Source organism: Anabrus simplex, chromosome 4 (genome assembly GCF_040414725.1).
Source record: "Anabrus simplex isolate iqAnaSimp1 chromosome 4, ASM4041472v1, whole genome shotgun sequence".
In the NCBI taxonomy this organism is placed as follows: domain Eukaryota; kingdom Metazoa; phylum Arthropoda; class Insecta; order Orthoptera; family Tettigoniidae; genus Anabrus; species Anabrus simplex.
The window spans coordinates 55,479,752-55,493,079 of record NC_090268.1 but is presented as its reverse complement, the minus strand read 5'-3'; the positions used below and the strand labels follow the sequence as shown (position 1 = coordinate 55,493,079).

Genomic DNA, 13,328 nt, shown 5'->3' with positions numbered 1-13,328 from the left:
TGAATAAAGGTCCTGTATTGGTTCAGTAGTTACCAAAGTTACCCATTACAAACCAACAAAGAAAGAAAAAAACACACACACACATCCTCGTTATAATATCAGTGTAGATTTAATATTCAACAAAGAAAACTGGCAAACAATTTACCTCTTTTGAAAACTTCCAACCAATTATATTCAGTCATCTCCAGAAACCCCTAGTTCATTGTGTGGTTTTGAAATAGTATATACCGGTTGTGTTAAAATTCTTGCACCGATAGATTGTAAAAATGGTTTCATTAAAATATATCTTGCCGTTTTTTCCATTATATGTAGGGCCCAGAAGTTCATGCATTTGCACATTTTTTTTGTAGGGGTTATATGTATGCTTATATACTATGTATATAAATTATTATGAAATTTTTAGTTATTTGAACATGATTTTATGGTGCATATAGCTGCATACTTTTGTGATTTTTATAAATCCATCACATTTTCAATATTTTAATGCTTGTATGGCATATGTTAATGAGTTATAAGGTTTTTCTTTATTTTTTCCATCTGGATCATTCAGTTGGCAGTAACGTTACCCATGATGATGCATCATGTCAAGTGTATAGGAGTGGTGTTGATGTCATACAGTGAATCTTCCGTTCCATCATCCTTGCACGCTTTGTGGGAGGCTGCCACAGTGTTGCAAAATGGTTGCATGTTAGACAAATTAAGTTATGTATGTAATGTGTGCGTTAAAAGTGAAAACAATCATATATAAAAATTCTGTTTATCAAACTGAAATATGCTGAAAGTCATATTGACTTTGAGTGGTAGATTAACTAATTTACAAGAGTAGTTTCCAAGTACCTTAATATCTACAGATAATTGAGTATTGTTTTGTGGAGTGCCGGGCTAAGTGGATCAGATGGTTGAGGTGCTGGCCTTCTGACCCCAACTTGGCAGTTTCGATCCTGGCTCAGTCCGGTGGTATTTGAAGGTGTTCAAATACACCAGCCTCATGTTGGTGGATTTACTGGCACTTGAAAGAACTCCTGAAGGATTAAATTCTGGCACCTCGGCATCTCCGAAGACCGTAAAAGTAGTCAGTGGGACGTAAAGCAAATAACATTGTTATTGTTTTGTGGAGCATTGAGAAAAATGTAGAGAGAGATAAATGATTACTCGAAATTCAGCATATAAACACAGTAAAATGTAAAGGAATTTTAACCATAATACTCGCAAATAAAGGAGCCTGTTCAAAAGCAATTAGTAGAGTATTTAGAGAGTAGGGTTAGCCAATTTTCTCATTAGTTGTTTGAAGCATTTTTAGCTGTTGATACAATATTCCATTGTGGAAATTAAATTTAATAATCTCAAATTAAAATCTTTTCTTGCCAAACACACACGACAACATGTGCTTGAGGAAAATACATAGCGTAAGGTAGGATGTTGTTATAATAATGTAATCTCATTTTTACAGAGTCAGCTAGTGTATCAGTTCTTGTGTTTGTCTGTTGATGAAAGCACTGATCCTGAGGGCTGTTTTATTGCAAATGTAATTGTTGCAACAAAGGATCATACCTTATCTTCTTAATGTATATGAATTACTGACCACTGACATTGTAACTGTGACCTAGTGTGTGATGGACTCCTTGAAATTATTATGGCCTTCTGGTATGAGATATGACCAGCTACTTAGTTTGTCCTGGTTTTACCATATAATTACAGATATGTAAAATCAGGACAAACACTGAAAGGTATTTTATTTAACTTAATTTATGTAACACATTGCTAGGACAATACATAATTATTTCCTTCTGGTAGATTGATTTGTTGCCTGTGCAAAGAACTATTTTTGTTAAATCCCCTTTGAGATCCAGCTGTTTAGATCAAGAGCAGCTAATAGCCCACTTCCTCTTGTGCCAGTGTTAACTCGAACTCGATGGGGAACATGGCTGTACGCAGCCTTGTATTATTTTCAGCATATACCAACCAGTCAAAGAGATGGTTAATTCATTGAACTCAAATGATGCAGCATCAGTTGAAACAATTCCAAGTGTTCTGTCAGGCAGTGAGTTAGAAAATAATCATGTTTTCATATCTACCAATTTCTCTTTCTTAGCAACAGCCAGTATTTACAAGAAACTGTGGGAACTCCCTCAAATTAATCCCTATTTTTGAAGAAACAATATGCAGTCTTAAGTTGTGTTGCTTATAAGACAAAAAGTGAAAGAGAAGATGAACAATATAAGTTCAAAAAGTCCTGGTTATAAACAGATCTGCAATGTTTGAGACATTCTTAAAGGAAAATTTTCTGTCATGCCTAGAGACTTTGCTCTCTCTGTGGGCATATGTGCTCCAGTAACCTCCTGTGACCAGGCAAGTTGGCTGTGCGGTTAGAGGCACACGGCTGTGAGCTTGCATCCGGGAGATAGTGGGTTCGAATCCCACTGTCAGCAGCCTTGAAGATGGTTTTTCATGGTTTCGCATTTTCATACCAAGCAAATGCTGGGGCTGTACCTTAATTAAGGCCACGGCCGCTTCCTTCAAATTCCTGGGCCTTTCCCTTCCCATTGTCGCCATAAGACCTATCTGTGTCGGTGCGACGTAAAGCCACTAGCAAAAAAAAAAAAAAGTAATAACCTCCTGTGATGCAGAGAGAAGTTTCTCATGTTATAGAAGTGTTTTGCAGGACAATAGACAAAGTTTTTCTGCTGAAAATGTGCAAATTGATGCTTTTGAACTGTAATTCATCAGTGAACATTGTCAATTAGGCCATTCTGATTTAACCTTTAAGGAATAATGTAAGTTCATTAATTTATGATTGACTTATCTTTTGTGCTGCCAATTCTTTCAGTTTTATAGTGAATATTGATTGGCATATTTTGAGATTTTTAACAGCATATTTGGTAGTTTTTTTAGGACAGGAACTTCCGGGCCCTAATTATAGGACACATTAAAAAAATAAGATGATCATTATTGCTTTTGAAATGAATAAAACCTTCAAAATCATTTTGTTTTATTTATACATATATACATAACAGTTGTTTATTCAGATTAGAGTTCTTGTGAGCTGTTTAGATGAAAGGACACTTACAAAAACCTGAAACAGTCTTTTCTTCTCACAGAATGGTATCTGCTGAAAGTCTTCGCACTGGAAATTTAGGAATATCATATAATGACTGATCTTCAGCCATTGATCTGAAATAAAATAATACATGTTTTAATTTTTCAATCTTTCTTTAAGAAGTGAGGTTTCATAAATTTAGTAAAATTCAAATTTTTATAACTCGATATCATCAAACGCCACAAGCTCCCTGTGTGGATCAGTAGTAGAGTGTTGGCATCTGGATCCCAAGATCACAGGTTCAAACCCAGCAGAGGTACTGTAGTTGGATTTTAGAAGAGTGGAAAAAGTCCATTTGACATTGCATGTCATCCAATGCTGGCATGTAAAAGATCTCTCATCCAATTAAATTCGTTAAAACTCCACCCAAGAGAGATTGTTTACTCTGACAGCTATGAAGACGGATGAAATAAAAATGGGAATTTGAACGTACCGCTGCTGTTAGTAATAATTCTGAGGTGAGGCTTCGCCAGGATGTTGGTGAGGGTGTCTGGAGAAGGAGTTTACATGCGCAAACGACAGTAGAGAGCTGGGCTGCTTCAGTACACCATGAGTGAGCAAGAGGTGCATACATCTGTTGCACAACGTATCCATTATCAAATTTCCCACAAAAAAGGGCACCAAACCTTCTGAAATTTTGAGAAGGCTCCATGCACAGTTTAGGGGAAAAAAAAACATTTTTGCAGACTCGAGTGTGTGAGTGGGTTAAAAAATTTGTGGCAGGAAAGGAAGTTGTGGAAAATGAACCTCATGAAAGGAGACCGTGGACAAGCATCACTGCAGACAATATTATTGCCATTCATGACATTATTGGTGAAGATCAGTGAATAAAAATTTTTCAGATTGTTATAGCCATAGGAATAAGTTTCAGAAGTGTTCAAACAATCATCTGAGATGAACTCCATTTCAGAAAATTATCTGCCAGGTGGGTTCCTTGTTTCCTCAACTGGGAACAAAAAACTTTAAGCCAGGAAGTTTGTCAGAGACTCCTGCGTGACTATAAGGAGGAAGGAGAGGATTTCTTGCATTGTATTGTGACTTGTGATGAAACTTGGGTGCATCATTACACCCCAGAGTCAAAGCAAGCATGGAGTGGCGGCGAAAAGATGAAGCCGGTCCGATCAAGGCCATCTGCTGGAAAGGTGCTTGCAACCGTTTTCTGGGATTCAGTGGGCGTTTTGCTCGTGGATTTTCTTCACAAACAAAGAACAGTTAATGCAGCCTATTACTGTAACTTTTTGGATGAAGCAATAGCTGTGTATCATAACAAGCGATGCCACCAACCGATCTGAAATGTCATTCTTCTCCATGACAATGCAAGGCCGCATACTGCCACTTTAACGTGGGAAAAGTAGAGGAAATTCAATGGACACCTCTGGAACATTGTCTGTACAGTCCAGATGTATTGCCCTGCGACTACCATTTGTTTGGACCACTCAAACAAGACCTAAGAGGACAGCAGTTCGATGACGATGTAAGTGTAGAAGAGTTCGTGCGCAACTGGCTCTGCACACATCCCTCTTCATTCTATCAGGACGGCATAAAAACTTACCAATTTTTTAAAAATTTTGATCAAATTTTCACTTTAATTTCTTCCAGCTAATTGGGGTGTGCACTAAAAATACTTTCTTTCTTTTTTAACAATTTGCTTTACATCATACCCAAACAGATAGGTCTTATGGTGGTGATGGGATAGGAAATGGTTAGAAGTGGGAAGGAAGCGACCGTAACCTTAATTAAGGGACAGCCCTAGCATTCGCATGGTGTGAAAATGGGGAAACAACAAAAATTCCATCTTCAGAGCTGCTGACAGTGCAAGCTTACAGGTGCACAACCCTAACTGCAAGGCCATAAAGGAGAGAAATGAAATGAGGAAACTGATAGAGAATGTCAGAAAGGTGTTGCAAGGAATGAAGAGAAATTAGAACAACTCAGCTGTACAGAGACCTGAAGCTAATGAGAAAGAGAAAACTTGGACTGAATTTGCACAGAAACTAGTAGAGGACAGCAAGAACAACAAGAAACTGTTGTACCAAATGGTGAGAAATAAGAAAAAGAACTATGAAGGAATAAGAGCCTTGGAGAAAGAAGAGGAAACATCAATTGGAATGACTAAGAGATGAGATTGGACAGTATTTTGAAAAATTGTATAATGGTGAAAATTTAAATTACGACATGGACAGAAGTGGAAAATGCACTAAAGAACATGAGTAAAGCCAAGGCAACAGGCATAGATGAGGTAAGCACTGACATGATCAAGGCTGCTGGAGTGCAAAGATTGCAATAGTTGTTTAGAGTCCTAAATGCCATTTGGAAAGAAGAAAAACTACCTGAAGGCTGGACTAAAGGAGTCATCATCCCACTGTTTGAGAAAAGAAACAGACGGGAGTGGTAGTACCTCATGGGGATGATTGTAAGTACTTAGGTCTTTATTGGGGTAATCACATGAACAGGACTGTAAATAAGGTTATGAGGATATTTAGTGATTGTAGGAAGGATGTAAGGAGAGGATGTATAAGTCACTGATAAGAACCCAATTAGAGTATAGTTCCAGTACAGGGGACCTTTAACAGGATAAATTGATTGAAGAACTGGAAAAGATGCAAAAGAAAGTAGCATGATTGTTTCTGGGTGATTTCCAACAAAAGAGTAGTGTTATAAAAATGTTTGGGCTGGGAAGACTTGGGAATAAGGAGACAAGCTTCTCGACTAAGCGGTACATTTGCAAGAAATCTGCTTGATTTCCCATATTAAATCTTATTTATATTAAATCAAATGAAAATAATTTTCCACCTGTTTGATACTATATAATTGCTTTAAGCAAATTAATTATTTGTAGAACATGTTTCATTCCTTGGGAACATCTTCAGCTACATAACATTGCTTAGGTGAAATTACATAGAATTTTCTTTTTTTCTAAAAATATCTTATAAAGTACCTTGTTATGCTTAAAACAATATTAATCAAAAAAAAAAGATAAAAATAATTAAAATATGTGAGGAGGGTTGAGTGGGGTGGTGAAATGGGAAGGAAAGATGGATCTACTTATGTTCTAACCTAATTTAAAATAATTTCTATTCACTTGAACAGATGTTAAAACAAATTAGTATACAGCACTTTTGTTTGTCTTTGATATGTATGTTTTTCCTACTTGTTCATTATTAAAAAAGTTTTTAAAAAAATTTTCATATTGATGTTCCATTTTAATTACAAAACTGTTCTCTTCAGCTGCTCTTTTCCGAGGTCAGTATTATGATATAGATGTTGATTCCCACAGGGAACCTGAAATATTAGTCAAGAATGAGTAAATTTAAAATATCAATATAAATGGTCCGTTATTGGACATTATAAATTTTCCAGCTAACTCATTCCTGGTTGCCAGCATTTTGCCTCCATGTGCTAGGTCGGGCTCATCAGTTGGTACGTACCACACCCACCAAGACGTTGGCTAATGCACACCGTGGAGGCCATCATCATCATCATTAAGTTATTTCATTCCGTCCCCATGAGGGGAAGTTGGGCCACCAGCTGAACCAGCTCTTCGGCCGATAGAAGTAAAGAAATTGCGTTAAGGGAAAGAGAAGGAGAGTGTGTAGTACATACGTTTCAGGAGAAAGTGGGAGAGTGTCTGGTGCAGAGGCAACCGCAACCCCACAGAGCGGCCCACAGGATGATCCCACACCACACCCGCCATAGTTGGCCCTCGCTAGCCCCCACCGTTTATTAGAGATTCCAAAGTACAGACATATATGTACAGAGTACATGAAATGGTTATACTGGATATTATGTGCAGAACAAGAAAATTAATAAATATCAGGATGTGGGCAAAAAGTATCATACAATAGATGAAAATACACTGGATAAGGTAAAATAACACAAGAATGTCCGTGCCAGTCTCTTGCAGCACTGATAAAATATCTGGAAACACTGTTAACAACGAGAACTTAGAAAATGGAAACTCTGTGCTTGACGTGAGTCCGAGTAAGTAGCACTAACACTTGCAAGAACACAATATCGATAAGACAATAGTAACACTTAGAAGAGAAAAATTATGTATGTGCCATAGTCCGTGAAGCTTAAATCGAGACCAAGAAAACAAAAATAGTATCATTAGACACATAAATACAAAAGAAAATGCACTTCAGGACAAGATTAAGAGAAAATGGGGTATGGAGCATTAACTACATCACAGAAAAAGAGCAAAATGGTAGATAGCACTTGTGGTGCCTAAAGATCAGTAATATAGCAGAAGTAGGCTATAATTACCAGTGCCAGGAGTAACCGAGTACTATAAGTGTAAATGAAGTAAAGTTCCAGAGAGGGTAGTGGGGGGAGATGCTAAGTGATGGGAGGGGGAAATAAGTATGACGTGGGAGGAGTACGAATGCGTTGGTGGATAGCAGTAGCTAGGAGGGATAGGGGAAGCGCTTCGGAGATAAGGTGGTTATGATTTTGAAGACCTTTGGTAAGATAATTAAAACGGAGATCGTGAATGTGAATGAGTATGGAAGGGAAGGAGTAAAACGGTTGAAAGTGGGTGGAGGGTGTATCATAGGGAAGGTGATAAGCTATGCGTATCGCATGGCGGTCTAACTTAAACAAACGTTTGTATTGTAATGGGTCAGCAGTCAGCCAAATCAGGGAAGCGTAAGTAACGACGGGGCGAATGAAAGTTTGGTAAATGTGAAGGATTTGGGAAGGCCTAAGTCCCCACGTATTCCCAGTGAGAATACGGAGGACTCGGAAACGGTGAAGAGCTTTTTTATAAACGGAGTTGAGGTGATGGAGCCATTTAAAATTATTTTGAAAAGTTATTCCTAAGTACTTGAGGAGTTTAGTTTCAGTTAGTGGGATATTGTACATCATTAGAGGGATGTGGTGGCGGGGACGACAAAGGCGAAATTTACGGCACAAAACAATGAATTGAGTTTTAGTGGGATTGACTGTGATGTGCCAGGAGTTAAGCCAGGTAACAAGGGTATCGAGGTATGTCTGGAGTTTTCAGGTGAGGGTTCAAACAGTGGATGTAAGGGCAAGGATAGCCAGGTCATCGGCATATTTATATAATCAGAGAGGGGGGGATCAGGGTGGGGGTTATCGTAGGTAAAATGTATATATAATAGGGAAGAAATAGGAGAACCCTGAGCGAGTCCTAAAGTCAGGCGGAAAGTATAAGATAGGGTACCATGGATGACAATTTGGGCTGTTCGATGGTGGAGGAAGTTACTGAAGAAACGAATAAAAGTGATTGGGATCGGGAGGTGGCGGAGTTTGAAGAGGTGGCCGGAATGCCAGACAGTCAAAAGCCCTGTCGACATCCAGGCACACCAAGGCAGCGGTCCGGCGGGGACGGAGGTAGGATTGAAGAGAAGCGGAAATATGAAATAGATATCTTAGGTAGCATGGTGTGAGCGAAAACCTATTTGAGATTTGGGAAGGAGACCTAAGGACTGAGATAAGAAGCTAAACGCTTCCTAAGAATGACTTCGAAAATTTTGCTAAGGACAGGTAATAGGGAAATAGGTCGATATGAGCGAAGGTTGGAAGGGAGTTTATTAGGTTTTAAAAAGAGGATGATGTTGGCTTTACCCCGGTGATCAGGGTAAAAGCCAGTATATAACATGAAGGTATAGAGAAGACTTAGTTGATCAATGAAGAGGGGAGGGGCTTTTTTAATGTGATGATACGTGATGTAATCATGACCAGGAGCAGTATTTTTCTTGTGTTTAAGTTATCGAATGATTTCTTGTGGAGCAGTTGAGCAGGTTGAAGTTCTGGAAGGAGAGGGCTGGCCAGTTGAGTGATGGTGGGTTCACGAGGGTGGATGTGGTCTGGAGCAGAGAAGGGAGAAAAGACTAGTCGATAGTGATCAGCAAATAAGTCGGCTTTGTCTTTGTCAGAGAGTGGTTGTACTGGTGGGTGGGGGAGGGGATATGTAGGAAGAAGTTGTTAGTCTTGGTCAGACAACGGAAAGTGGTCCAAAATTGTCAAGGGTCGTGAACGTTGGCTAGCTCAGTACATTTACCAGTCCAAAGTTTTCTCTTAATAGCCTTGATATAAGAACGAGCATGACGTAAGGTCTGACAATGTTGCTGTAAAGTGGTAGGGTCGCGCATACGAATATATGAGTAATAAAGGTCGTAAGCTAGCTGAAGGAGAGTGGAGGCCACTGCATAGGCTACTTGGAGCCACTGGCAGTGCCAATGCACTATGAGAGACTTCGTCTCTTTACCAAAAAATTGATGCCTGCTTGGCCATGAGATGATATAGATGTTGATTCCCATAGGGAACCTGAAATATTAGTCCCGAATGAGTAAATTTATAATACCAATATAAATGGCCGTTATTGGACATTATAAATTTTCTAGCTAACTCATTCCTGGTTGCCAGCGTTTTGCCTCCATGTGCTAGGTCGGGCTCATCATTTGGTATCTAGCACACCCACCAAGACGCTGGCTGAAATAAATGTACTCACTCGGGACTAATATTTCAGGTTCCCTATGGGAATCGACATCTATATCATCTGATGGCCAAGCAGGCATCAAATTTTTGGTAAAGAGACAAAGTCTCTCATAGTGCATTGGCACTGCCAGTGGCTCCAAGTAGCCTACGCAGTGGCCTCTACGGTGTGCATTAGCCAGCATCTTGGTGGGTGTGCTAGGTACCAACTGATGAGCCCGACCTAGCACATTGAATTTTGTTTATTACAGGATCCTCTTAAAGCTGACTGCTGTCTTATTATTATTATTATTGTTATTATTATTATGAAAAATCTTCCCCAAAACCTTATGTCGGTAACCTACTGTGTCTTTGGAGGGGTCTAGCGGCATCTGATGCGGCTTTCTGTCTAAAAGCTGAAGATGTTTCTAAGGAACGAAACATGTACCGGTACTACAAATACATAATGAATTTGCTTAAAGCAAATATATTGTATCAAACAGGTGGAAGTTTACTTTTGTTTATTTAATGTAAGTGGTACATTCCAACTGTCAGAGGAAAGATGGTGTAGAGCGACATTAGTGGACGAATAAGCCTGAACAGTGTTTTTAAAAATATGACAGAACATAATAAGAAGATAAAGTATGAATTGAAGAGGACTAATTGAGACAAGTATTATTTTATAGGAGGACAAATTAGGGATTGGAATAATTTACCAAGGGAAATGCTCGATGGATTTCCAGCTTCTTTGATCATCGTCATATCGAGCCAGTCTTTTCAACTCGGTGTAGGTCCTGCAGTTCGCTCCCTGAAGCAGGTTCTTGAAATAAAACACACTGGGTTTTCCTCTTTTCCCTGCAATTTTTCCTTCAGTGATGTTACAAAGGAACTCTTCATGCCACAGAATGTGACCAATAAAATTTATTTTCCGTTTTTCAATTTCAGTTACCAGACCCTGTTTTTCTCCTATCTCTCCAAGGACTTTGGTATTGCTCTTCATTTCAGTCCACTTATCCACTGCATTCTCCCCCAGATCCACATTTCAACTGCCTCTAGTTTTCTCTTTTCCTACTCTCTTAATGTCCAGCTTTTGCAACCATTCAGAAGCCTGCTCCATACAGAGGTTTTTCCAAAGGCCTTCCATGTTTGGATATCTATATGTTGGCCAGCAGATGCCTTCTATCTTGGAAGGCTCTCTTTGCCATTGCTATTCTTTTTCGTGACTTCTGATATGCTCCGATTATCATTGGTGATTAGGGTTCCTAGGTAGCAAAACTGTTTCACTTGTTCAATTTTATCAGGGCCAATTTTGATATCATTTAAGAAAAGTCTAGGTTAACAACTGATAGGTAATCTGCCACCTGGGCGACAGTCCTAAATCCAGATCATGGGTTATTGATTGCTTTTTGTATTGTTCATTGCAGTTAGCTGTGCAAAAGCAACAGAAGCGCAACAAAAGCAAAAGCACAAAGTTGGTAATGTGAACACAAAATTATCGTTCACTATCTTGCAGATCAATTCTGTGTACGGCGACCTTGGGCCCAGAGGCTTGAACATGAGGAGGTGTACTCAGCATCAAAAAGTCCACCTTATTTAGGGGCATATTTTCCAACTCTTAGATAGCAGCTTCAGTCAGTTGCTGAATGTTGGCAGGAAAATCAGGATGGTGGGCAATTGCAAGTTAACTATCCATATTATTTTCAGTTTACTCCAACTTACTGAAATACAGCGAAACCCTGATAATACACGCTTGCTTAAAACACTATCCCGCATGATACGGTTTTTTCCCCAGTTCCCTGTTTATCTTCTTTATAAAACCTTTAAAATTGACCTTGTATACTGCTTCAAATCTTGATTTTTTTATGGTTCCATTGTGGAATACTTTCCAGTCATTTGCAGCGATGCTTGGAAAAAAAGGATACATTTTTGTTACTTGTTCTCGCTAGGGTCATGTACTGTGCTTGTTGGATTTGCAAAGTATTGGTCCCGTTACCTCCGCACTTTAAGCCTGTACCCTTGTACAGAATAATACAGTGAAACCTCATTAGTGTGTTCCTCATTAACACGTTTTTCCACTTAGCACGTTGTAAATTTGAAGTACCGCTTCTCGTTGTATTGAATCTATATAAAAATAACTTGCTTATCATATCACGATTTTTTGCTATTACCGCTTAGTACGACCACATTTTTCCTAGCCTTGAAAATGTTATTTGTCATCCCTTGTGAAAGCAACTTCATTTCCAACTCAGGTAATAGCCATTGCCACAGTTACATGATTACAGGAAAAGGCCTCGAATTCCTGAACTTCACAGATAAGTTGCACCTTCAGGCAGCAAGCAGTTAGCCTCAGGAATGTTCAGTTTTGTTTGCCAGTTAGCAGCGTGATGGTTGCATAACAGTGTGAGTCTGTTTGTGCTTTTATATCGCATTCCATTCAGAAGTTAGAAATTGATTTTATGTTGAGTGATACAGCGAAGTGTATAGAATATTTGTCGCGTGATACGGTACCCTATATCTGGATTAGGAACATAATCATGTGAAAGTGACTAGCGTGATGCATATTTATCATGTGATACCCTAGTTATGGATATGGACAAAGTCTTAAAATTCCTTACTAATGAACACAAAATTAAAATCCATAAGAAAGTGGACTGGCATCCGCATCTTTAAGCGTGTAGAGGTCGCAAATGTTGAACTTGAACCTTTGAGTTTTGTCTTGATCACTCGAGTTGGTCGAAGTTTTGTCGACTTTAAAATGGCGGCCAAAGTCATTCCTCCTGGTTGCACATGGTCGAGTGTAACCTCCAATTCATTGTGTAAAAGTCTTACTAGGAAATAATGCTTAATAACCCATTGCTCCAAAATAAAAGGCTTCTACTAACATTTGTTTTAGAAAGAGTGTGATCTGCAATACTACTTCCGATACTTTTATTGGCCCCGGTGCACATGTTTTCAGTGATTTTTACACCTTTCAGTACACTTGTTATTTTATAAGCCTCAGTGGAAAAGGTTCTTTCGTGTTTTTCACACCTTTCAGTACTTCCCTCTCATCTTTAGAAATTGTAGATATAATTTTCACTGTACCCACAGATACATGACGTAGAATGCCATATCAGAAAAATTGTATCTAGTGTTTCCATACCTCTGTTGGATAGTTTTTATTCGTATCTTCAGTAGTATGTTTTCTCGCTTAACACATTCTTTTCCTTGTCCCCTGCTGAAACGTCTTAATGAGGTTTAACTGTAGTGGTTGTTGTTTTGTGTTCATGTAATTAAAACAAGTGTTAAATGAAAAGCACTTTCTTTGTTGGATAAGTTAGAAATCTTAAAGAAGTATGATGGAAAAAAAATTCTTAATCTGAAGCAACTTGCTGATTCGTTAGGCATTTGTTAAGAACAATAAAAGAGGATTGTGATTCAGTCACTGCATTTGCAGCTTTGGGGGGATGTAGGAGAGGAAAGTAAAATGTGTGAAACTTTGAGATTTGGCTTCATCAGTCCAAAAATTCAACAGTACTTTCTATACCTGTTATACTGTACTTACATTTGATTGTCTTCTGCTTTAATACACAATTCCAATTTATTTGCTGTTTACACTTCATTCCCTGAAGAGTACTTTTCCTGAGTTTTACTGTATAATTAAGATCAATTATCTCCAACTATCTACAATAAAAGTATTTACAGATAATACTGAGGTAGTTCAAGGAAAAAATCAGGTTTTTGTGTATATACCGGTACCATATAATTGTGCACACTCATTATGCCAGTTGTGTCGAGGCAGCACCAGTGTGGG

At 38.6% G+C, this 13,328-nt stretch overlaps 1 protein-coding gene across 2 annotated transcripts in view; it reads right to left on the bottom strand.

Annotated features, from left to right (window-relative positions):
- Nucleotides 1-2,972: 2,972 nt before the first annotated feature.
- LOC136871609 (uncharacterized) overlaps nt 2,973-13,328 on the bottom strand; it is a 161,608-nt gene continuing 151,252 nt past the window's right edge. For both annotated transcript variants that reach the window (XM_067145064.2, XM_067145065.2), the window contains exon 11: nt 2,973-3,171. In XM_067145064.2, coding sequence (XP_067001165.2) covers nt 3,093-3,171 — 79 coding nt within the window. In that variant the 3' untranslated portion in view covers nt 2,973-3,092. The remainder of the gene's footprint in view (nt 3,172-13,328) is intronic.